This window comes from Pseudorasbora parva, chromosome 25 (genome assembly GCF_024679245.1).
Source record: "Pseudorasbora parva isolate DD20220531a chromosome 25, ASM2467924v1, whole genome shotgun sequence".
In the NCBI taxonomy this organism is placed as follows: Eukaryota; Metazoa; Chordata; class Actinopteri; order Cypriniformes; family Gobionidae; genus Pseudorasbora; species Pseudorasbora parva.
The window spans coordinates 6,179,009-6,202,887 of record NC_090196.1 but is presented as its reverse complement, the minus strand read 5'-3'; the positions used below and the strand labels follow the sequence as shown (position 1 = coordinate 6,202,887).

The 23,879-nt window shown below is 39.4% G+C and overlaps 2 protein-coding genes across 6 annotated transcripts in view; both read left to right on the top strand.

The window, feature by feature from the left end:
* Positions 1-9,676, top strand: part of slc2a13b (solute carrier family 2 member 13b) — a 39,604-nt gene extending 29,928 nt beyond the window's left edge. For 2 of the 5 annotated variants that reach the window (XM_067436171.1, XM_067436167.1), the window contains one exon: positions 6,017-6,231. In XM_067436171.1, the coding sequence (XP_067292272.1) occupies positions 6,017-6,133 (117 nt within the window). In that variant the 3' untranslated portion in view covers positions 6,134-6,231. Of the gene's footprint in view, positions 1-6,016; positions 6,232-7,047 lie in introns of those variants that run through there. The other 3 variants (XR_010901569.1, XM_067436169.1, XM_067436168.1) reach the window with 3 other exon arrangements.
* Positions 9,677-11,706: 2,030 nt separating this feature from the next.
* Positions 11,707-23,879, top strand: part of kif21a (kinesin family member 21A) — a 106,574-nt gene continuing 94,401 nt past the window's right edge. Inside the window, exon 1 of the mRNA XM_067437268.1 lies at positions 11,707-12,017. Coding sequence (XP_067293369.1) covers positions 11,974-12,017 — 44 coding nt within the window. The 5' untranslated portion in view covers positions 11,707-11,973. The remainder of the gene's footprint in view (positions 12,018-23,879) is intronic.

Genomic DNA, 23,879 nt, shown 5'->3' with positions numbered 1-23,879 from the left:
ACCCTCATGTTGTTTCAAACCTGTATGAGCTTCTTTGTTCTGCTGAACACAAAAGAAGGTATTTGGAAGAATGTTTGTAGAAAAAAGATGTGATGACAGAATTTTCATTATTAGGTGAACTATCCCTTTAAAGGTGGGGTTAGTGTTATTTCAAAACCGTTTTAGAAAAAGGACTGGAATAACAAACTTGTAGCCAATCAGCAGGTAAAAGGCGTGTCTATGGTGAGACGATATGGAGCCAGAATGGTGACTTTAAAATTTGGCATCACAAATTAAAATTGTCATTGAAAACAAAAGCAGAACTGAAAAAGGAAACATTGGTATTTAAACATTTGCATTGAAAACAGTTGTATTGGCATTGAAACAAGTATTGGCACTGAAAAAATAAAATTATTAAAATATTACAATCGTATTCTTTTATTGAATTGGGATTTATTTGCATTTTTCAATGACAATCTTCAGATTTTTTCTTCATGCCACTCTTTTTCAGTGACAGTTTTTTTTTACAATGTCAGTTTTTTTTTTGATGTCACTGATTTTCAGTTTCAACTTTCTGTCACTGTTTTGGCGTGGAGAGGGGCGGGGTCTGAGGGGAGGGGTAAGCAGAGCGTAGTTTGCATATCATTGCATATAGGTATACTGAAGCCGTCACCAGCTCTGAAGCCGCATGACAGATGTCCAGTTTACCGGGAACTTCCAAGCCGCAAGTCTGTTTTTTTATCTGCCATTTACATGTTTATTCACGTGCAACCTGGCCGGTTTGCTTAACTTTTAACGGGCGTTATGCTGTTTTTTTTCCCCCCCGACGTCAACTGAAACATGTAAATTACTAACGCCGTGTTGGCTAACTTAACTGTGGTTAATGCAGGGTCAAATATAAACACCGGTCACCATATGCACAGAATAAGGCTAAAAGTCCGGTTTGGCAAAAAATAATTAACGTTAGGTGTCTGTCGAGTACATCACAACAGTGGCTAACAGTAACATAGCCTGTGACGTTAACACTGATATGATAATCAGCAGGGCGCCGGCTGTGTAACACTACTGACATCCCCAACCACACACACACACACACACACACACACAGGAGAGCCGCTAGTTCGGCTTAAACGCAGCGTAGTAACTCCTAGGGCCGCGAATGTGCTTCTATCTGTATTTAATGGTGCTCATGTGACGGCACTGGATTCTGCTGTGCTGGTGTGATACTGCTGAACGTTTTGCGTTAGCACCTTTATGAGGTCTTGTGCAGCAGCACAACTAAATTAAATACAGATAAAAGCACACTCGCGGCCCTAGGAGTAACGTCTGTCTCCGGTGTGTGTGTGTTTGGTTGGGGATGTCAGTAGTGTAACTTACACAGCCGCATTAACCACAGTTAAGTTAGCCAACACGGCTAATGTTAGTAGGCTAATTTACATGTTCCAGTCGACGTCGGAAAAAACAAAACAGCATAACGGCCGTTAAAAGTTAACCAAGCCGGCCAGGTTGCACGAGAAAACATATAAATGGCAGATAAAAAAAAAAAAAAAAACTTGCGGCTTGGAAGTTCCCGGTAAACTGGACATTAGTCATGCAGCTTCAGAGCTGGTGACGGCTTCAGTATACCTATATGCAAATGATATGCAAACTACGCTCTGCTTACCCCTCCCCTCAGACCCCGCCCCTCTCCACGCCAAAACAGTGACAGAAAGTTGAAACTGAAAATCAGTGACATCGAAAAAAAACTGACATTGTAAAATAAAACTGTCACTGAAAAAGAGTGACATGACGAAAAAATCTGAAGATTGTCATTGAAAAATACAAATAAATCCCAATTCAATAAAAGAATACGATTGTAATATTTTAATAATTTTATTTTTTCAGTGCCAATACTTGTTTCAATGCCAATACAACTGTTTTCAATGCAAATGTTTCAATGCCAATGTTTCCTTTTTCAGTTCTGCTTTTGTTTTCAATGACAATTTTAATTTGTGATGCCAAATTTTAAAGTCACCATTCTGGCTCCATAAGACGAGAGGATCAGTGCGCGTCATTATTCAAAACACGAGTCACACAGGACAGACATTAGCCAAGAAAGAACTAATGTATATGCTGGCTTTTGCTTGCAAATGCTTGTGTGTCATGTTTGCTTGTTTGTCCAATTGCAATCGTATTGTGGCTCACTTCAGCGATGATAAAGACCCGTTCATTTCCACGCCGTATGGAGCATCTAAATCTCCTCACTGTCTGTTTCAATCGTCAGCTCACAAAATGTGTCCGACAGGTAAGATACTAAGCCCCGTTTCCACCACAGGAACTTAACCCAGGAACTTTGGGTGGTACTCGGTGTGTTTAGACCGCAGGAATCAGGGTCTAAATGAAGTTCTGGGTAAATATTTCCCCCTCCAAACGGCCCTGCTCGCGAGGTAGTACTTTTTCAAAGTTCAGGAACTTTCGAGGGCGGGACTCGGGCGCTGAACATGCTGATTGGTTGAGCTCACGCAGCATTTTATTTCAACCGGCATTTTTAAAAGTCTTTTGCGAGGTTCGGTCTGCGTTCAGTTAATATCAATCTTGCTCTCTGTCTGATGGTGCGCGTTCGTCTCAGTCATCTCACGTGCAATGTCCGTAATAGCTGATAAAATATACATTGTCATTTTAAATCTAGCTTTACAAGCTTTCTGAATATGCTGCTGAATCTGCATATTAGTGCTCTTTTCTGTCGTTGTTAATTACCTCTTTAGTAAACCTATACATAACCAGCAAAAGCAGCACAGCTTGAGTCTCCTCCATACTCGTTATTCATTTTTTTACTGTCTATATTTTTCACCATGTAAACGACCTGACCGATTACTTTTAAGTGTGCGTCCTTACATGACGTGACAGCGCGCGCCGCGCTCATGTTGACAAGAGAGGAAAGCTCCTTTTTCTGAAGGGTAAACTTTTATTTCGTAAGTTATGAAGATAATGTTGGAGTAATGACACAGCGTATATTGCCCCAGGCAGTTTTTACTTTAACTGCGCCTGACAGAATAATAATTTTTTTTCTGAGATGATTATTACACTTTACAACAAATAAACAGCTTATATAATACTGTATTAGTCCTGGTGGCCGTTAAGAGTTGCTATGGCTACAGTAAACACATCCCAGCTGCTGGAGAAAACAGCGTTGACATTTTTGATGCGGCAGACAAACGGCATGTGACAAAATGATTGCGATTGAAAGTCATCACATGTAAACACCAGATCGGTTTAGATAACGTCTCATGTAAACACTCCACTAAATCTTTCAATCGGTACACACAAAAATGATTACTGTCCGTCTCTGACTTGGATGAGCAGTCGCGCGCAGTCCTACATCACCGGACTAATCTGCCTAATCTTCTCGGTACTTTAGATCGCGGTGGAAACGCAGACAGCTGCAGGTCTGGGGGGGAGAAAAGTTCCTGTAAAAAAGTTCCTGGTACAAATTGTTCCGGGTAATTTTGGTGGAAACGGGGCTCTATACTCCTAATATACCGGTACGTTTGTTTCCTCTTTTCATCTATATAATTCATCCGGTCATAATTGTAATATATGTCGTTAGCTGGACTATCGAGCTTGTATACTAACATTATTGAGTTGTTCATGAGAACGGTTTGTTTTTGTGATAGAAGGGATGACTTTTTCATTGAATATTTGACCTAGATTAGTCACACAGATTCTGCTACAGTCGTTGCCTGGGTTACGTATGTGTGGGGCGGAGCTATCAAAACAGGGCCGAGATACTTTTTGGGGTAGAGGCAAGGGGGTAATCTAGCACTCGGAAAGCGTTCCACCCATAGGGGCTGCTATTGCTAACCAAGCCATCACCTGCTGTTAGCATCCCATTGACTCCCATTCATTTTTGAGTCACTTTGACAGTGAATAACTTTACATCTGAGGCGTTTAAAGACTCCATTGGTCCATTGTTTATTTCTAAAGAAACATGACAATGCATAAAAGGCTCCATTACATTGTGTCTTACACTATTGCCCCGTAGAAGCTGTTTTTTGTAAAAATAGGCTAACTATTGCGTCATAACCAACGCGACTCTGTCGCACAGTTGAGAAATTACCGTATAGACCTGAGGAGACGCTCAGAAGCAATCTTTTACTGTCTATGAGACAGTCGGGGGGACGTGGAGACATCTGTCTGAAAAAGTCAAGGGGGAAGAATGGGGAGAAGCCCATAGTGAGCCAAAAGCAACGGGAGAAAATATTTAAACAACATGATTCAGCTTTGACTTTCCACATCTACTAGAAGACCTACAGCTGTCCGACAGGTTGCTCACGTCACATCTACGTCGTCAAGCTCAGTCTGAGCCTGCGCAGTTCAGGAAGTGAGTGCCTCTGATTGACTTCATTTTTCCGCCGTTGAAGTCAATGGGAATGCTCTGTCCATTTCTTTTACTGTCTATGCGTAGAGGCGTGTTTGTTTTGGTGATTTGAAATGCCAACAATGGTTACCAGATAGCGCTTACCCCACCTTTAAATGATATTTTCTCCAAATTTAACATGCTTATTTATGGTGGCACTCTGAGAACACACAAAAAAGTTGTGGGACTATTATTTAAACAAAACATGAACTCAATTTATTTATGGGTTTTCAACCGTTTTCCTTAAAATTGTCTCCAAATGTCTTGACTCATTTTTGCAGTTGGTCTGCTGATAGCTTCCTTGTTTGCTTCTGTTGTGCTTGGCCCTGATGATTGATACTTGCAGCTATATTTTTTTTATGTTATCGTTATCTATCGATATATTAAAGCCGATAAATAATAACTTATTTCCTTCAGCTGAAACACTTCAGATGCGCACTGTTCACCATGATGGTTTTGAATTGCTTGAATTTCGACTGGAATCACTTAAAAAAAAAAGAAAATACAGTTCAATGCAACATGTGCAGCGCAAATATGTCATATAAGATATCATAATTGTGTGCTTGTGGCATGGATTGAATGGTGAGACTTTAGTTTTTATAATCAGGCTCTCAAAAACTATATACAAAGTTGGATTATTATATTTATTAGTCAAAATATCGGTTACCGGCTTTCAAATATAAAGAATTATCGACCAAAATGTTCGCATCCCTAAATATATATTTCATATAAAAAGTGTTGGTGCATTTTTCATAACAATAAACTTTTTTTCAAGTTCACTTTTTTCAGCTATATTCATCAATAAAACTAAATTAAAAAAGTTGGATTTAGATTTATCGGTCAAAATATTGGTTATCGGCTTTCAAATATAAAGATTTATTGCTTATGATTATCAGCCACAATGTTCTTATTGGTGCATCCCTAGAAAATATATGTATATTTTTTTATATAAGTTTTTGTGCATTTTTCATAACAATAAATGTATAATTTTATACATTTTTTCAAGTTTACTTTTTTTCACTTTTAAAAAAAGTTAAAGCTTTTTATCTGTCAAAATATTGGTTAACAGCTTTCAAATAAAATAAAATAAAATATTGAGTATCTGTATCGGCCAAAATATTTTTATCGGTGCATCCCAAGAAATAAAAAATTATAAAAAGTTTTTGTGTATATATATATATACACACATATATTTATACAAGCTTTTGTGCATTTTTCATAACAATAAATGTATAATTTCCCTTTAAAGTTATAAAGTTCCCTTCAAAAGAAAAATTCACTTCAGCAATAATCTGAATACAAATTTTAACATATCTAACAAAATATTAAATAAAAATATTATCAAACTAAAATATAGTGCAATCATTTCATTAAAATAAAAAATAGGTCATTTTTGACCAACCAGATGCTAATTTGCGCTGCTCTTGGTAGATTGTGTTGGTCGTGATGGAAATGATCCGGCTGCGTCTGTGTTCATTAATGTGTGTGTCGTCGGTAGGTCACGCGGTGGACTCTCCGCTTCCATCTGCTCTTCTATAGGGTTGCGCTGTCATGATAATCTGCCCTGTTTAGTAAATCTGGCCGTGGGTATGACATTATTAGACTGCAGCTCAATGAAACTGCCAGTGTTTGCTGTTCCAGCCCAGATTGGAGTTGGGAGCGTTGCATTATTCTACTCTGGAACCAGAGGGCAGAATTTCCTACATATCGGTGAGTATCAGCAAAAAGCTTTTCCACCCTCACAGTAATATTAAATAAATTATTGTTATGCATTAAAGGGTTAGTTCACCCAAAAATGTCATTTCTGTCATTAATGACTAATGTCGTTCCACACCCGTAAGACCTCCGTTCATCTTCACACACACTTTAAGATATTTTAGATTTAGTCCGAGGCCTTTCTGTCCTTTGAATGTAAGTGTTTGCTGTCCACGTCCAGAAGGGAATGAAAACATCATCACAGTAGTCCATATGAGACATCAGTGGGTTAGTTAGACTCTTTTGAAGCGTCGACAATACATTTTGGTCCAAAAATAACCAAAAATACGACTTTATTCAGCATTGTCTTCTCTTCCGTGATCCTCAAATAAAGAATCAAACGGTCGTGATTCAAGATTCGGATCGCGTGTCAAACCGGCTGAATTCACGCGACATTGGCGATCCGAATCAGGAATCAATCTGATGATTCACAACCGTTTGATTCTTTATTTGAGGATCACGGAAGAGAAGACAATGCTGAATAAAGTCATATTTTTTGTTATTTTTGGACCAAAATGTATTGTCGACGCTTCAAAAGAGTCTAACTAACCCCCTGATGTCTCATATGGACTACTCTGATGTTTTCATTCCCTTCTGGACGTGGACAGCAAACACTTACATTCAAAGGACAGAAAGGCCTCGGACTAAATCTAAAATATCTTAAACTGTGTGTGAAGATGAACGGAGGTCTTACAGGTGTGGAACGACATTAGGGTGAGTCCTTAAAGAAAGAAATTTCATGTTTGGGTGAACCAACCCTTTAAATACTGCATTTGCTTCTTATTAATGGGGTAACAAGTTTTAAAAAAAAAGATCAGTGGTAATCATAAGAGGTAAGTAGAGCTTCAGTTGTGTTGTGTGGATCAATTTTTGTCAACTCAACTGTTTTTTGTTTTTTATTTATTTCTCTGCTGCAGTTGCAGTAATGATGCCATTGATGGACGTGAAGATTCATTGTTTGGAAATAATCAAACTGTTGTATCATATTTAATTTCTGATGGCGGTTTGGGAGTTTTGGTATGTGTCTTTCTTTCTGGGACAGAAACATGCAGTGCACAAGTCATCAGATTAGAGGAGATTGTTCTACATCTCAATAGTTTAGCCAGCCACGTGCTCGTGTTTAGATCCTGATGTGACTCTATGAAGATGAAATTGCTGCGATGTGTTCATATGAATAAATCTCAATCCTTTGTAAGGTGGCGGTGTAAGTCTCGGCTCTGTCAGATGTAAACCTGTTCAGTCACAACCCGATCTGACTTTTTTTTTCCCACACATCTGGACAACAGGAAAGCAAATAATAGAATAAAAAAAATCAATAAAAAAAAATGAAATAACATAAAATAATTGACATTGTACTTATATTTAAAAAAATACCTGCATGTAATTACAGCTGCAATTAATATCTGTAGCTGCATTTATAATAACACTATTGGCCCTCCGTTACACCTTAAAACCAATGTACTTTATGAATCTTTGAATGATTTTATAACTCATTTACATTATATAAAGCCTTAAAGTTCTGCATAATTAAGGGCGTGGCCACTTTGAGTGACAGGTGGATAGCCATTTATCCGCTGTCTGGTAGGCATCGCGTCACCTCAGCTCCGCGCACATCCCGCCTGCCCATTTTCTGTTATCCGGGCGTGACATGCAGATGGAAACGGCCAGCTCGTCTCTACTTTACGCTTCAAAACTGCTCTTCAGAATCCTATGGGTGACGTCACGGACACTACGTCCATATTTTTTTACAGTCTATGGTTATAACCAAGTGGCACCTCGTCTCTTTAAGACAACATGGAAGTGACTTAAACTGCAATTCATGGACTGGCCACTATAGGGACCCCAGGGAGTCAATCTGTATCTACCCATGTTAAAATGCCAACTTTACAGCAGAAAAAAATATCCCAATAGGCTGATACAAAAAGTGTTTTTGGTCTATACAGCTCATTTGTCCTTTCATGACAACTGTGAGGGGGTGAACTTAAAGGTGCCATAATTAAAGGCGTGGACACTTGAGTGGATTGCCACTATGGTCGTGCAGACAGATAAAATTGCCTTGCCTTGCCTTTTTTACAGTCTATGGTTGTAACTCATGGCCAGAGATTGCTCAAAACTGCACATGCATTAAAGAGGTCATACAATACCATTTTTGTACTAGTTAATATGATTATTTAGTAATATACTTTAATTAAAAATTCTATTTAGTATTCTAAGAAATCCCTCATTTAACCGGGTGAAAAACAGCAAGCCGTTTCTGTGTATGTCCCTTTTATGCTAATGAGCTTTGCTCACCCCGCCCCTCTGTTCTGTGGGGGCTTTGAGTGTGAAGCGTAAAGCGTTGCTTAGACAACAGGAGAAAGTTTGACAACGCGAATCTCTCAGGACACATCTGTGCAAGTTCAACCGTATCAATTCGATATATCAGATAAATCAACATCAAAATGGCTGCTGTGTTCATTATTACACCCAAGCACAGAACACCACAATCGCTTAGACGCCATTCTGCTCCAGCGGATCCACAATGGCGGACAGCTTGCTCGCTAAGGGGTCTGAGCTGAAACGCAGCTGTCAATCAACCGTCGTGGGAGAGGGTGTCTGATAGTGTGACGTCCCACATCGAACGGCTTGATTTCAGACAGGTGAAAACATTATAAGGAGATAAAAAAAATTAATAAAAAAAAAAACACCTGATGGATTTTTATCTTTATGGATTTTATATTATAGGATGGTTGTGTACAGTCACTACCAACACACATTGCTGTATAATCAACTTGTAACAGTGCATGTACCATTATATGACCCGTTTAAACGTCTGTATATAATAATGGTATCGCTTTCTAAAAAACGTGCCCCCAAAACACTGTTGTCATGTAAATGAACAGCCAAAACACACCAAAGGTTTTTCGCTTTTAGTTGAAAATGGTGTCGTGTAAATGCCCCCTAAAATCAAGTTCTCTCAACAAACAACATGTGATCTGTGAATTGAGTGTGTCTCAGAAATCTGAGGTGTACTGTACTTGTACTGTACGTGTGTGTGTGTGTGTCTCCTGCAGTGAAGGCTGGCTCTGGTCATCTGAGAGCGAGTAACTGGACACTGCGGTTTGGCAGGAGGTCAGGACACTGGAGCTCTGGTGCCTCTGTTACCAGCAGTCCTGCACTCGGCGATCTAAAGCTGAAAGAGTTAGAGGAACTGTTAATGACAACCAGTGAACTTTTACACATTTGACAACATTGCACCAAACCCCCTGCCAGCGGTGCCAGTAACGCTTTACTTAGTAACGCGTTACTCTAATCCGACTACTTTTTTCCAGTAACGAGTAATCTAACGCATTACTATTCCAAACCAGTAATCAGATTAGAGAAACTTATCCAAGTCACTGTGAGTTACTATTTTAGTCATTTTCCTAAATAAAACAATATATTTTTGCTTTCTTCTTGCGTCTCGGGGCGAGTATTTCTTCAGGAAATATTTTTTAATTTCCCACTTAAAATGTCAGGAGATACATTGTTGATGTTACTGTAAAAATGCACTTCCAATAAAGTGAGTGTTGGCGAAAACGGTCGTCATTTCTATGTTGAGGCGGAGGGGGTGTTGTCGGCAAATGCTGAATGTAACTAGTAAAGTAACTTGTAATCTTGTTAGTTACTTTTAAAATCAAGTAATCTGTAAAGTTACCAAGGACTTTTGTACTTTGAGATACTTCTGAATGAAAAGTGCGTTATAAATAAAATCTATTATTATTATATTATTATTATTAACTAAGTTACTTTTTAAAGGAGTAATCAGTAATCAGATTACTTTTTCAAAGTAACTGTGGCAACACTGCCCCCTGCTTACTAAGATATGTGCCCTTAATCTGTAATACAGGTCCTTCTCAAAAAATTAGCATATTGTGATAAAGTTCATTATTTTCCATAATGTAATGATAAAAATTAAACTTTCATATATTTTAAATTCATTGCACACCAACTGAAATATTTCAGGTCTTTTATTGTTTTAATACTGATGATTTTGGCATACAGCTCATGAAAACACAAAATTCCTCTCAAAAAATTAGCACATTTAATACTTAATATGCTAATTTTTTTAGAAGGACCTGTACATGCACTTAAGTTCATATTTAAATGTGCTATAAACCAGTGCTCTTTATTGTGATATCTCATTGATCCGGGCTGAGAAAACACAGGCGTACCACATGAGAGCGCCCAACACTGCATCAACACACACACTAGACACTGGATATGATTTACTGATAATCATTTATTTTCCCCTATCTATTGAATATAATCAACCTTCTAAACAATAAGTGATTAATAATGTGTCAACGTGTGTGTGTGTGTGTGTGTGTGTGTGTGTGTGTGTGTGTGTGTGTGTGTGTGTGTGTGTGTGTGTGTGTGTGTGTGTGTGAGAGAGATTCTACAAAATAATTTAATTACATAATAAAAAAGATGTTCAACTAGGTGTAATTAAATTATTTTGTTATTTGTATGTTCATCTCAGAAAAGTAAAAGTTTACAGTGTAATATATATTTATGATACAATATTCAACTATATAAATAATGATAAATAATAAAATAAATGACACATGCAACCCTTCCAATTATCCTTACTCTTTATTAATATGAAACTATATGTTTTGTTTACTTATTTCTTTTTAAGAGGCATAATCAACAAAACACATTTAGTTACATTATATATATATATATATATATATATATATATATATATATATACATTTATATATATATATATATATATATATATGTATATATATATATATATATATATATATATATATATATATATATATATATATATACATATATATACATATATATATATATATATATATATATATATATATATATATATATATATACATGTATATATATATATATATATATATACATTTATATATATATATATATATATATATATATATATATATATATATATACATTATATATATATATATATATATATATATATATATATATATATATACATTTATATATATATATATATATATATATATATATATATATATATATATATATATATATATATATATATATATATATACATATATATACATATACATTTATATATATATATATATATATATATATATATATATATATACATATATATACATATACATTTATATATATATATATATATATATATATATACATATATATACATTTATATATATATATATATATATATATATATATATATATACATTTATATATATATATATATATATATATATATATATATATATATATATATATATATATATATATATAATATTAAAACATGGTTTAGATTTTTAGGTTTCAAATAAATTTGACAGAAATAACTTAAAGGAAAAAACAGAAATATGCATATCACTGCAGGAACTAACTGCATGTTCGGAAATCAATGCAAAATAACCTGATTAAGTATATCTAGACTTTTGTGTCTATGATAATAAAAAACAAAAATCGACTGATTTGCATGCGTACAATGACGTCACCCTCCAGGGGTCTTCAAGGGGGCGTGGTTTGATGACGCATTGCGGCTGGGACTTCATGAAGTGGGCATGTAGCTCAGATCAGATCGGGACACGCGCAGCTCCAGCACGGGCACGGGATCGGGATCGGGATCGGGATCGCCGTACCGACGAATGCGTGAGCGAATGAACATGCGTGATCGGAGTGCATCGCTGCTGTGAATGACAGCCGGGATCATGGCAGAGGTGATCCGCACATGAGCTGGACTCTCTATCAACGCCTTAAAGGTGCTGCGCACTTCCAGGATCGATCGGGCTGTCGTGCGATCGATGCAGATCTGAATCATGTCGAGCGGACAGGACGAGAGCACAGTCCGGGTGGCGCTCAGGTAGGGCACGGGCACGGGCACGAGCTCCAGTGTGCGTTATGATGTGCACTCATGCACTTGTCACCTGCTGCACACATGCACGTGTGCGGGTCATATCTCAACACGCATTTAAAAGTAAATTATGGATTGCATAAAATTTTTTAGATATTTTGCACTGCTTCAGTACATTTAATTTATTCCCTTAATACTGTTAACAGTGTGTCCTGCGATGTGTCCAAACCTTGTTCTTATGGGACGTTTTCAGGAACAAATGATTTATCAGGCCATATGTTGAAAATGCCAGGCTACGAGACAAAATTACAGACAGAAAGGATATTGTAACTAGGATTTTATTTAGACCAATGAGATTTCACAATGGGCGGGGCAAACAATCGCGACGCCGCCTTTTCCCCTGCGCCCCATGACGCTTTGCGCGAATTATGGGAGAGTAAAAAGGGTCTCTATGAACAATGATAAGCATTTTCAAAAACTGGGTACAATTAGATGACATTATTCTACTCGCTCTTCAACCGTTTAACATTAAAATGAAATGTACTGGTGTGAAAGCATTTACAAATTACTACAACAGACCATCTCTTACGAAACAAACCATGGTTCGACCAGTTTTATCATAGTAAAAGTGAACTGATCACCATTTATATAACCACAGTTATACCACAGATAGCCTACCATGTTTAAATTATGATTAGAGTATCAAAGCCATGGTTAATTTGTGGTTACCATATATAATTTAACCATGCTTTTTGGTATTATTTGTAGTAAAACCATGGTTCATTTTCATAAGGGATGAATAACCAACCCCGAAAGCTTAATTTCCACATGAATATCACAGGCACATTAAAGGGAAAGTTCACCCAAAAATGAAAATTCTGTCATTAATTCCTCGCCCTCAAGTCTTTTTTGAGCTTCCTTCAGCAAGACCCAATGAGGTTCATTCTCGTGTTACGCAGCACGTTTGAGCTTCAGCGAGAACCAATGAGGTTCATTCTCGTGTTACGCAGCACGTTTGAGCTTCAGCAGGAACCAATGAGGTTCATTCTCGTGTTACGCAGCACGTTTGAGCTTCAGCGAGAACCAATGAGGTTCATTCTCGTGTTACGCAGCACGTTTGAGCTTCAGCGAGAACCAATGAGGTTCATTCTCGTGTTACGCAGCACGTTTGAGCTTTAGCAGGAACCAATGAGGTTCATTCTCGTGTTACGCAGCACGTTTGAGCTTCAGCGAGAACCAATGAGGTTCATTCTCGTGTTACGCAGCACGTTTGAGCTTCAGCGAGAACCAATGAGGTTCATTCTCGTGTTACACAGCACGTTTGAGCTTCAGCGAGAACCAATGAGGTTCATTCTCGTGTTACGCAGCACGTTTGAGCTTCAGCGAGAACCAATGAGGTTCATTCTCGTGTTGCGCAGCACGTTTGAGCTTCAGCAGAACCAATGAGGTTCATTCTCGTGTTACGCAGCACGTTTGAGCTTCAGCGAGAACCAATGAGGTTCATTCTCGTGTTACGCAGCACGTTTGAGCTTCAGCAGAACCAATGAAGTTCATTCTCGTGTTACGCAGCACGTTTGAGCTTCAGCGAGAACCAATGAGGTTCATTCTCGTGTTACGCAGCACGTTTGAGCTTCAGCGAGAACTAATGAGGTTCATTCTCGTGTTACGCAGCACGTTTGAGCTTCAGCAGAACCAATGAGGTTCATTCTCGAGTTACGCAGCACGTTTGAGCTTCAGCAGGAACCAATGAGGTTCATTCTCGAGTTACGCAGCACGTTTGAGCTTCAGCAGGAACCAATGAGGTTCATTCTCGAGTTACGCAGCACGTTTGAGCTTCAGCGAGAACCAATGAGGTTCATTCTCGAGTTACGCAGCACGTTTGAGCTTCAGCAGGAACCAATGAGGTTCATTCTCGAGTTACGCAGCACGTTTGAGCTTCAGCAGGAACCAATGAGGTTCATTCTCGAGTTACGCAGCACGTTTGAGCTTCAGCAGGAACCAATGAGGTTCATTCTCGAGTTACGCAGCACGTTTGAGCTTCAGCGAGAACCAATGAGGTTCATTCTCGTGTTGCGCAGCACGTTTGAGCTTCAGCGAGACTTTTTAAAGCGTCAAAGTGGTAGTAGCTGTCAATGGAGGGAAAAATTCTCCATTTGTGTTTCGGAGATGAATGAAGGTGTTACGGGTTTGGAACATGAGGGGGAGGAATTAATGACAGAATTTTCATTTTTGGGTGAACTAACCCTCTAAATTCCCCGTCGTCCCTGGATAGGACCGTTTTGACTAACAGTGATTTGTCCCGGGTCAAGATGTAATCATGCACATGATACACACGCCATTCAGCCACTGAGGACGGCAAGTGTGTGTGTTTCAGCATTTCAGTTGTGTGTGTGTGTGTGTGTGTGTGTGTGTGTGTGTCAATTGTTTTAGTGGCATTCTGTGCTTAAAGTAGACAGTTAACTGACAGATGATCAATGGAAGAAGATAGTTATTGATGAATCCGTTTTTTAGGTCTTTTTGATCAGCATGTTCATCAGTGTTTTAGACGACTGCAGAGATTGTTTACTGGTCACAGAGTCAAATCTCAGTGTGTGTTACAGGAAATTAAAGCCAATACTGGTCAGAGTGACGGAGCATGTGAGCGGAGGGGTGTGAGGCACTCATGTACGGCTCAAGCTCGCCTGTAAACGACATTCGCTCAAATCCCACTCCGACATTACATTTCTCTGTACTATAGGTCTATCTGTTTGTAATAATTTTATTGAATGTCTCAAAAACAGTAGGCATATCATGTCAAGTCACCTTTATTTATATAACGTTTTTTACAATACAAATTGTTTCAAAGAAGCTTTACAGTGATGACAGAAAAAAAATGCAACTAAATTCTGGAGAAAACAGTGATGTCATCGTCCAGCTCAGTCCAATTCTCATCCAATGGTGTCAATGCAGGCAGACCAGTAATATAGTTGAATATTTAATGTCCCCAACTAAGCAAGCTAAAGGGGACAGAGGCGACAGTGGCAAGGAACCAAAACGCCATCAGGTGACAGGATAGAGAAAAAAACCTTGCCTGCGTCTGCTTCCATAACAATGCTAGGAAGACTGTTCCAGACATGATGGAGTATAATGTGTTAAGAGCTCGCTCAAGTACTGGGGAGCTAAGCCATTTTGTGCTTTAAAAATAATAAGTAAGACTTTTACATGTATGCGATGTTCAATAGGGAGCCAGGTCAGTGTTGACAGAACTGGGCTAATATGATCATACTTCCTTGTTCTAGAAAAGAACTCGAGCTGCTGCGCTTTGGACTAGCTGGAGTTTGTTTATTAAGCGAGCAGGGCAACCACCCAGTAGAGCATTACAATAATCTAGCCTTGAGCTCATAAACGCATGTTCTGCATTTTGCATCGAGCACATATGTTGTAATTTATATATATTTTTAAGATGGAAGAATGCGGTTTTACAGATGCTAGAATTGTTGCTTTCAAATGAAAGATTGGTATCAAAGATAAAAGATAAAGCAATATTGTAGAAAGTAGAAGGCTGTGACGTGACGACTGTATTGTGCAGAATTGCAGAGCTGGTGCAAACAGATCTACATCACTGTGATCAGAGGCTGTCTTGAAGAGTTAGTTCACCAAAAAAATATTTACGCAGCCTCAAGCCACTCTAGGTGTACAGTGTGGGAAATATGTATTGAACACATTATTTTTATTTTTTTAAATGATACACATTTCTAATGCAGTGATTCACACAACATTTTGACCAGACGTTGGTATTAGCTCAAGAAATCAGTACAAATAAAGAGATCATAATACTGCGATTCATAAAAAGTTGTGTAATAAAGTAAAATCACACAGGTAACACACAGAAAAAGTGAAAAAGTACACTAAGGAAAGGCAAGAAAGCAACTGATTTCACTAAGTAGTTCTGCCTTCTACTAGCCTGACAAGCCAGTCCCACATCAAGATGTTTGGTCTGGAAACTCACCATTGACAGCTCAATCCGAGGGGCGGATAAACGGTTGTCTTGCAAACTCCCTCTGCACGCGATAGGATAGCGCTACAACGACCAGAGCAACGAAGGTGAAGCAGAGCTCGCTGATAGATTAAACATTCGCCGTATCCGGTCGGCAAAACTCAGAACACATCTTCCCTTCTTAAGAATGACTTCAGTGCCGTTCTTTGTTCTTTTCTCAGAGAAAAGCTTAACTCCAAGTCTTCCAGAGTCGCGGTCAAAGCTGATTCGAAAGACCGCCGTTCGCCAGCGTCTGTGTTTACTAGAAGCACGCAATACACGCTGTGATTGGCCTGGCAAGAGTTAGGCGTTTACAGCTCAGAAGGGTATTGAGAGTTCCTAGACGACACTCGCGGCAGATTAGATTTGCTGCCGCCAGGGTGCATCTAGATTTCTAGGCTAGCCTCCTACCTGTGAAAATTTAGAATTAGTCGGGTAAGTGCATGCTAAGCCAACTCTGAATGGAAGTATTGGGCATCTCATGATGGGTAGAGGCAATGAGCTCTTCCAAGACATTCACAACAAGATTGTTGCCCTACATAACAACGGTACTGGTTACAGAAGGATTTCACAACTCCTAAATGTTTCTGTAAGCATCATTGGGGCCATCACTCAACTGGCCAAAGGAGCTCCTTGCAAGATTTCTGTTCAGGGAGGTTAGTCAGAAGAGTAGCCCAAGAGCCAAGGAAAGCGGTCCAGAAAGACTCGGAGGCAGCAGGTACAGTTGTCACAGAGGAAACAATAGGAAATGCACTAACTTCACGCTAACCACAGAAAGCTCCATTAAGGCATGTGTAAGCTCATTTTACGTTTTCTACACAGAATTTGGAAAGTTCTGAATTACTGGGAGAATTAAGTCTGGTCAGATGAGACAGAGATTTAACTTTCGGCAACAATGCCACATGCCATGTTTGAAGGAGAAATGTCTTTGCATGTGACCCTAAAAATACCACACCAACAGTGATGTTTGGAGGTGAAAGCCTCATGGTATGGGACTTTTATCTGCTCACTGTACTGGCAGAAACTAGATTATTGCAGGGAAGATGAATGGTGCCATATACTTGGAAAATCTTGAGATGAATTTGTTGATGAGATGTTGGTGGACCTTCCAACCAGGACAACAATCCAAAACACACCGCAGAGTAGAATTTGAATTGGTTCCAGAAGAAGAAAATAAAGTTGTTTGTTAGACTGTCCCAGTAAATCACCAGACATAAACCCAACAGAGCATTTGTGGAAGGAACTGAAGAGCACCCCCAGAGTTTCAGGATTTAAAGTTTGGTCATACTTAGAGATGCTCTCATTGCAAAAAAGACTTTTCCACCAACTATTAAATACAGTTTCAGTTGGTGTGTTCAATACTTGTTTCCTAAGTCATTTCACTTTATTACACATAAAAACACATTACAAAAAGAATGGAGAATGAACTGACAGCCGCAGCGGGGCGGGGCGGGGGGGGGGGGGAGCGTTGACGTGAACTTGAACTGAATGACTTAAATATTCATCTGTACCTCACATTAAACTATGGAATGGCTTCAGAACACTTATAATATAGTGCACGAATCGCTGATGATGCTTTATAATGTGTAATGGGGCTTAACAATGACACAGAATATTATACGCACTGTATCAGATTTGGACCGGTCCTGCCTGATCAAACCCAATCTGGCAAATAATGGCGGATCGGAGCCGATACTGAGTGTCGGATCGGTGCATCCTTAGTCAGTTTACTTACAAAATCTGATTCACAATGTGTAAGCTAATTCACATTCCATAAAAAGTTGACATATCTGCATAACTTTATATATGCCTCATTTATATATCATAACCTCATACTTTAATTGTATTTGCATATGCATTCACAATTGCAAAGTGCAATTTATACATGCACAAGTATGTTTATGTAACATCTTTGCTTTTTATATGTAACATATGCGAATCTTGGCTTTCGTTTATTTTTATCCAGTTTGTCAAATGCATACACGTTTAAAAATATGTTTGCCTTTGGCTGCAGTAAAGACTCTTCTCACCGTGTGGATATAATGCCCATTTCTATGCAGTGAGTCTGAATGAAAACGCTTCACATACGTGTGTTTGCAGTACAGTAGCTCATGACATCGGCGTATGACAGTGCAGTTCTGTGGAGTGAGTGAGTCAGCGTCTGCCGGTGTGTAATGAAATCAGTGCGAGTTGAGGACCTGCTCATGACTCACAGATACTGACTCTGATGTCCTTCATAATCTTGTTAGTCCATGTTATGACATTGAAATGCATTTATAATAAATCATAGGGATACATGATATATATTGGCCACCATATTGGTATCAGTATGTTCATTGTTAATGTAATGGTTATTGGCTTTTTCATTGGCTATTTTTTAATGTTATGGGTAACTGTCATTGTAATTGTGTCTTAGTTTTAGTTACTGAAAGCATTGCTGTATGACAGGAGTTCTCTCGTTTTTTTTTCCCTCTGGAAATGATTCTTTTCTAGATGTTGAGCTGAAGCTGTTTGTCTGCCGTGACCCCTGTGGCGGTCACGTCCTTCAGACTTCAGAAACCGCATGTAGACAAGCTCCCGGTCTGCGGCAGGAACAGAATCTGCGCTCTGTAATTGCAGTTTGTCTATAAAGCAGCCGTATTATGCAGAACAGACGTGTGGTGATTCTGCCACGTTCACCACGCCCAGCGCACGCCACTTCCTGCATGCTTGAGTTTTTCATTCTATTTGTGAATTTTTACATCATTCTATCAACTTCCCTCAAGCTCAAATGCCTCATCTTGAGCGATGAATAAATGCTCAGGCAAATGCAAACAGATTGTGTGCTGTACTTGGAGTCCAGTCTATGTATATAACTAGAGCACATAAAGATAGATATAGTCATCAAATACTGTTTCTAAAAGTGCTTTAGTCCCTCATGACCGCAGAGTGAAATATGATAATGACTTGCTCTCTTAGCCTGTGTATTTACATTTGTATGTATTACAATTTAGATACTCATTGTAGTATGAGTGTAGTATGTGCACTGTAGTATGTGCAAAAAAATGTTGCACTTTATTTTACAGTCCTGTTCCCCATGTACATACTATGTACTAGAGGTTGAAAGATATGTCTGGATGATATTTGTCATTTTTTAATATATCGCCCAACATCCGTGTTTAGTAGCGCCGACTTGGTCCAAAAGATTCCAAAGATTGGGTTTAGGTCTGGAGACTCGCTAGGCCACACCAGAACCTTGATATGCTTCTTACAGAGCCACTCCTTGGTTATCCTGACTGTGTGCTTCGGGTCATTGTCATGTTTGAAGACCCAGCCTCTACCCATCTTCAGTGCTCTAACTGAGGGAAGGAGGTTGTTCCCCAAAATCTCGCAATACATGGTCCCGGTCATCCTCTCCTTAATTTATTGCAGTCGCCCTGTCCCGTGTGCAGAAAAACACCCCCAAAGCATGATGGTACCACCCCCATGCTTCACAGTAGGGATGGTGTTCTTGGGATGATACTCATCATTCTTCTTCCTCCAAACACGTTTAGTGCAAAAAGTTTTATTTTGGTCTCATCTGACCACATGACTTTATCCCATGACTTCTCTGGATCATCCAAATGGTCATTGGCAAACTTAAGATGGGCCTGGACATGTGCTGGTTTAAGCAGGGGAACCTTCTGTGCCATGCATGATTTCAAACCATGACGTCTTAGTGTATTACCAATAGTAACGTTGGAAACGGTGGTCCCAGCTCTTTTCAGGCCATTGACCAGCTCCTCCCGTGTACTTCTAGGCTGATTTTTTTACCTTTCTTAGGATCATTGAGACCTCAGGAGGTGAGATCTTGCATGGAGCCCCAGTCCGATGGAGATTGACAGTCGTGTTTAGCTTCTTCCATTTTCTAATGATTGCTCCAACAGTGAAGTTTCCCCAACTTCAACAAGCTTCTTGGCAATTTCCCCGTAGCCCTTTCCAGCCTTGTGGAGGTATACAATTTTGTCTCTAGTGTCTTTGGACAGCTCTTTGGTCTTGGCCATGTTAGTAGTTGGATTCTTACTGATTGTATGGGGTGGACAGGTGTCTTTATGCAGCTAACGACCTCAGACAGGTGCATCTAATTTAGGATAATAAATGGAGTGGAGGTGGACATTTTAAAGGCAGACTAACAGGTCTTTGAGGGTCAGAATTCTAGCTGATAGACAGGTGTTCAAATAGTTATTTGCAGCTGTATCATACAAATAAATAGTTAAAAAATCATATATTGTGATTTCTGGATTTTTTTTATTTTTTAGGCTATGTCTCTCACAGTGGACATGCTCCTACGATGACAGTTTCAGACCCCTCCATGATTTTCAAGTGGGAGAACTTGCAAAATAGCAGGGTGTTCAAATACTTATTTGCCTCACTGTATATAATTATCCATAAAAATATTAGGATGTTAGTTATTAACGTTTTAAAATTTCACATTTAAAGAAATCTAGTGTTTGATCATGTCTAAATATGTATTCAAATGCAAAACCTAAAGTAAGCAAGCAGTTATGATCTGCAATACCTTTTTGAGCAGCTAGACTAGATACATGTATATTTATTAAAGAGCCAATCAGGTGGGTTAATCATGGCATTGCAAATGAAAATGTGTATTTGTCCAGCCACTTATGCATTGGAATTCTCTATTTTAACCTTAATTACTACACTAATTGTAATATAAATAATTAAATATATGAAGAAAAATATTTTAAGTGGTCATTAATGGACCCTATTGCAAAAATAGTATTTGTTACCAAAAGATATCCTGAGTGTACAGTGACATTTGACCACCAATGAGTATGAGTCCCAATTAGTAAGGAATACATAAGGGCTAAATACAAGGAAAAGCATCATCGCCATCACTCTCCATAATAAAATGATACTGTTAATATGGTTGACATTATAATCAGTACACACTTCGCTGTACTGTTTAGCAAAAATGTGTATAGTGAAGCTGTTGTCTGTCCAGTTATGCCGTTTTGACAGCGCTGGTTTGTTTGGAACTATTGAGAGCTTATGACCGCACGCCGCCAGGAGATGAACGCATGTCGCAACTCTGTTTTTCAACCGCTCTGGCTTTAACTCTTATGCCACATTAAGTGCGCATAAATGCTATTTATTGTTTGCATTTTGCATTCAAACTTTAGAATTCGTTTTTATATCAAAAGAAGGTTTGGCGATTTGACGTGAGATTTGGGCAGAGTGAGACAGAGTCTGAAAGCAAGTGTGTCCTGTGCCAAATGTGCGTTGATGAAGGATATAATTTATTCCTGTGATCAAAGTTGAATTTTTAGCTCCATCCATAGATCCGAAATGAGTTTGGCGCACAGAAATGTTTTCAGCTAAGATGTGTAATGCTGTTGTCATCAGGTGAAAGGTGCCATGTAACGTGTGATGTGTGCGGGATCTTTCTGTTCAGGCTCCTGAAGCCCAGTGAAAGCATCCGTCTGACAGCTCTAGACACTTCTGCTGTAATGTAAATGGCAACAAGTCAAACCCATTTGGGTCAAGATGGACACCGTGTTCTAGTTAAAGAACAAAGAACGCTCTCTCTCGCTGCAAAACGTCAGTTTCACCTGTCGTACCTGTTGCCCTCTGCCTTCTCATGTTTTTCCATTTCACTAGAAACATTTGATAAACTGCCAAGACTGAAAAGAACAGGCCGATTATTTCGGACAGACTGTTCTGCTGTATCCCACAATGCATCTGGGTCCATCTGATATGTGTTTAGTCCCATTATATCTCAGGCTGTATTTAGGGTGGCTTCTCCCTGGAGTGGGCCGCTCTGGTCTCTTGGCTCTCACTCATGGTGTGTGTGTGTTGTGTATGCGCTCTGTGAAAAGCTGTGCCGCCTCACTGCACTGCATCAATGGCTGTGTCGCATAGAGACTCCGTCTCACTCACAGTCTGTCGGCACAGATACGACCCCGGGGTCATGCTATGCACATTCTTTTGTCCCCATTGTATAATGGATTAAATTAAACTATTAACATAGGAATATTAAATACGAAAGCACAATATATTGAACGTATTTAAGAAGTTGATATTGGATATTTACTTGTATAACTGTTTTTGTTTTGTTTAGATTTCCATTTGCAATCTCACTTAAAGGTGCACTATGCAACTTTCCGTCCACTGGAGGGCGCCTATTCTAAACAAAGGTGTAGTTTGATGACGCCAAGTCTGAGCGCAGTATCTTGGGACATGTGGTCTTCACCTCACAGCCGGTGGAAAACAGGACTCGGGCAGAAATCATGTTCATGGATGCGGTTATTAACGTTACTGTAGTGTGAAGCAGAGCAGGACCGAGTGTTGTGGAGCTGAGCACGGCCGCTGGAGCGATTGTTACACAAATACCCGCCTCGCGAGCACCGGGACTTTTATTATGACGGGACGGGACACAGTCGCCGGGTGCCTGCACTGATCCGCTCTTCCGGTTATGATTATGAGGTAATGCAGCTCTGTTTATCATATCAGATATATTAAAGTGTGTTGAAAATCATGTTATGACGTTACTCCGTGCGTTCACTTGTTCACACTGCTAAGAGTAAAGCGCTCCTGCCAAATAAAAGCCGAAACCCAGGGTAACGCAGATATGACGCGATTGACAGGCGACTCGCTCAAACGCTATGCTGAAACGTCCCGGCCCTTGGTTAAAATAGCAATTTTCTCACAATTTACAAATAGTTGGAAACATTTGGGATATTGTAGGTACTCAACTGAACAAAATATATAACACCGGCCTAGTGGTTTTTGGATATTTTACTGCAAAAATACTACATTGTGCACCTTTAAGTGAGCAGTAAGCGATTTTTAAGAAACACTGTTTATATTTGAAATCATCCCAATAAAACACCCATCATTGCTCTTTGTCTTTTTAACATAGCTGAAATTAAGCAAAATTATGCTTTGTGAAAAATAAAGTGAAGATAATGAAATTACAAAAGAGAAAAAGTCAGAGGAATATCATAATTGTATAGTCATTAAACCAATCAGACCACAAGAGGCGTGATCAACAGGCATCGATCCATCCTCTTCTATCTGTCATTGTGTTAAACTTGCGTGAGGAGGATAAGCCAGTCTGTGATTGGTTCCCGCAAAAGTGTAACAGAAGCAGGATAAATAAAAAGTAGCAATTTGCAGCCTGAGCTGCAGGACGAAATCAAATCACCGGCAGAGCAGGCTGGGTTTACCCAATCTATTCCACCGCTAGAGTAACAACAGTTCTTGCTTTTAGATAATCATGTACTAGATGTTCATTGCAATCTCTCTTTCTGCATACTTTCTTCAAATCTCTCTCTTGCTCGCTCGCTCTGCTACCCCATCTTGAGTGGACACGCCCCTACTGCTGATTGGCTCACTCTTGTTCCTCTCCCATCTTGAGTGGACACGCCCCTACTGCTGATTGGCTCACTCTTGTTCCTCTCTCATCTTGAGTGGACACGCCCCTACTGCTGATTGGCTCACTGTTGTTCCTCTCTCATCTTGAGTGGACACGCCCCTACTGCTGATTGGCTCACTCTTGTTCCTCACCCATCTTGAGTGGACACGCCCCTACTGCTGATTGGCTCACTCTTGTTCCTCTCTCATCTTGAGTGGACACGCCCCTACTGCTGATTGGCTCACTCTTGTTCCTCTCTCATCTTGAGTGGACACGCCCCTACTGCTGATTGGCTCACTGTTGTTCCTCTCTCATCTTGAGTGGACACGCCCCTACTGCTGATTGGCTCACTCTTGTTCCTCACCCATCTTGAGTGGACACGCCCCTACTGCTGATTGGCTCACTCTTGTTCCTCTCCCATCTTGAGTGGACACGCCCCTACTGCTGATTGGGCCACTCTTGT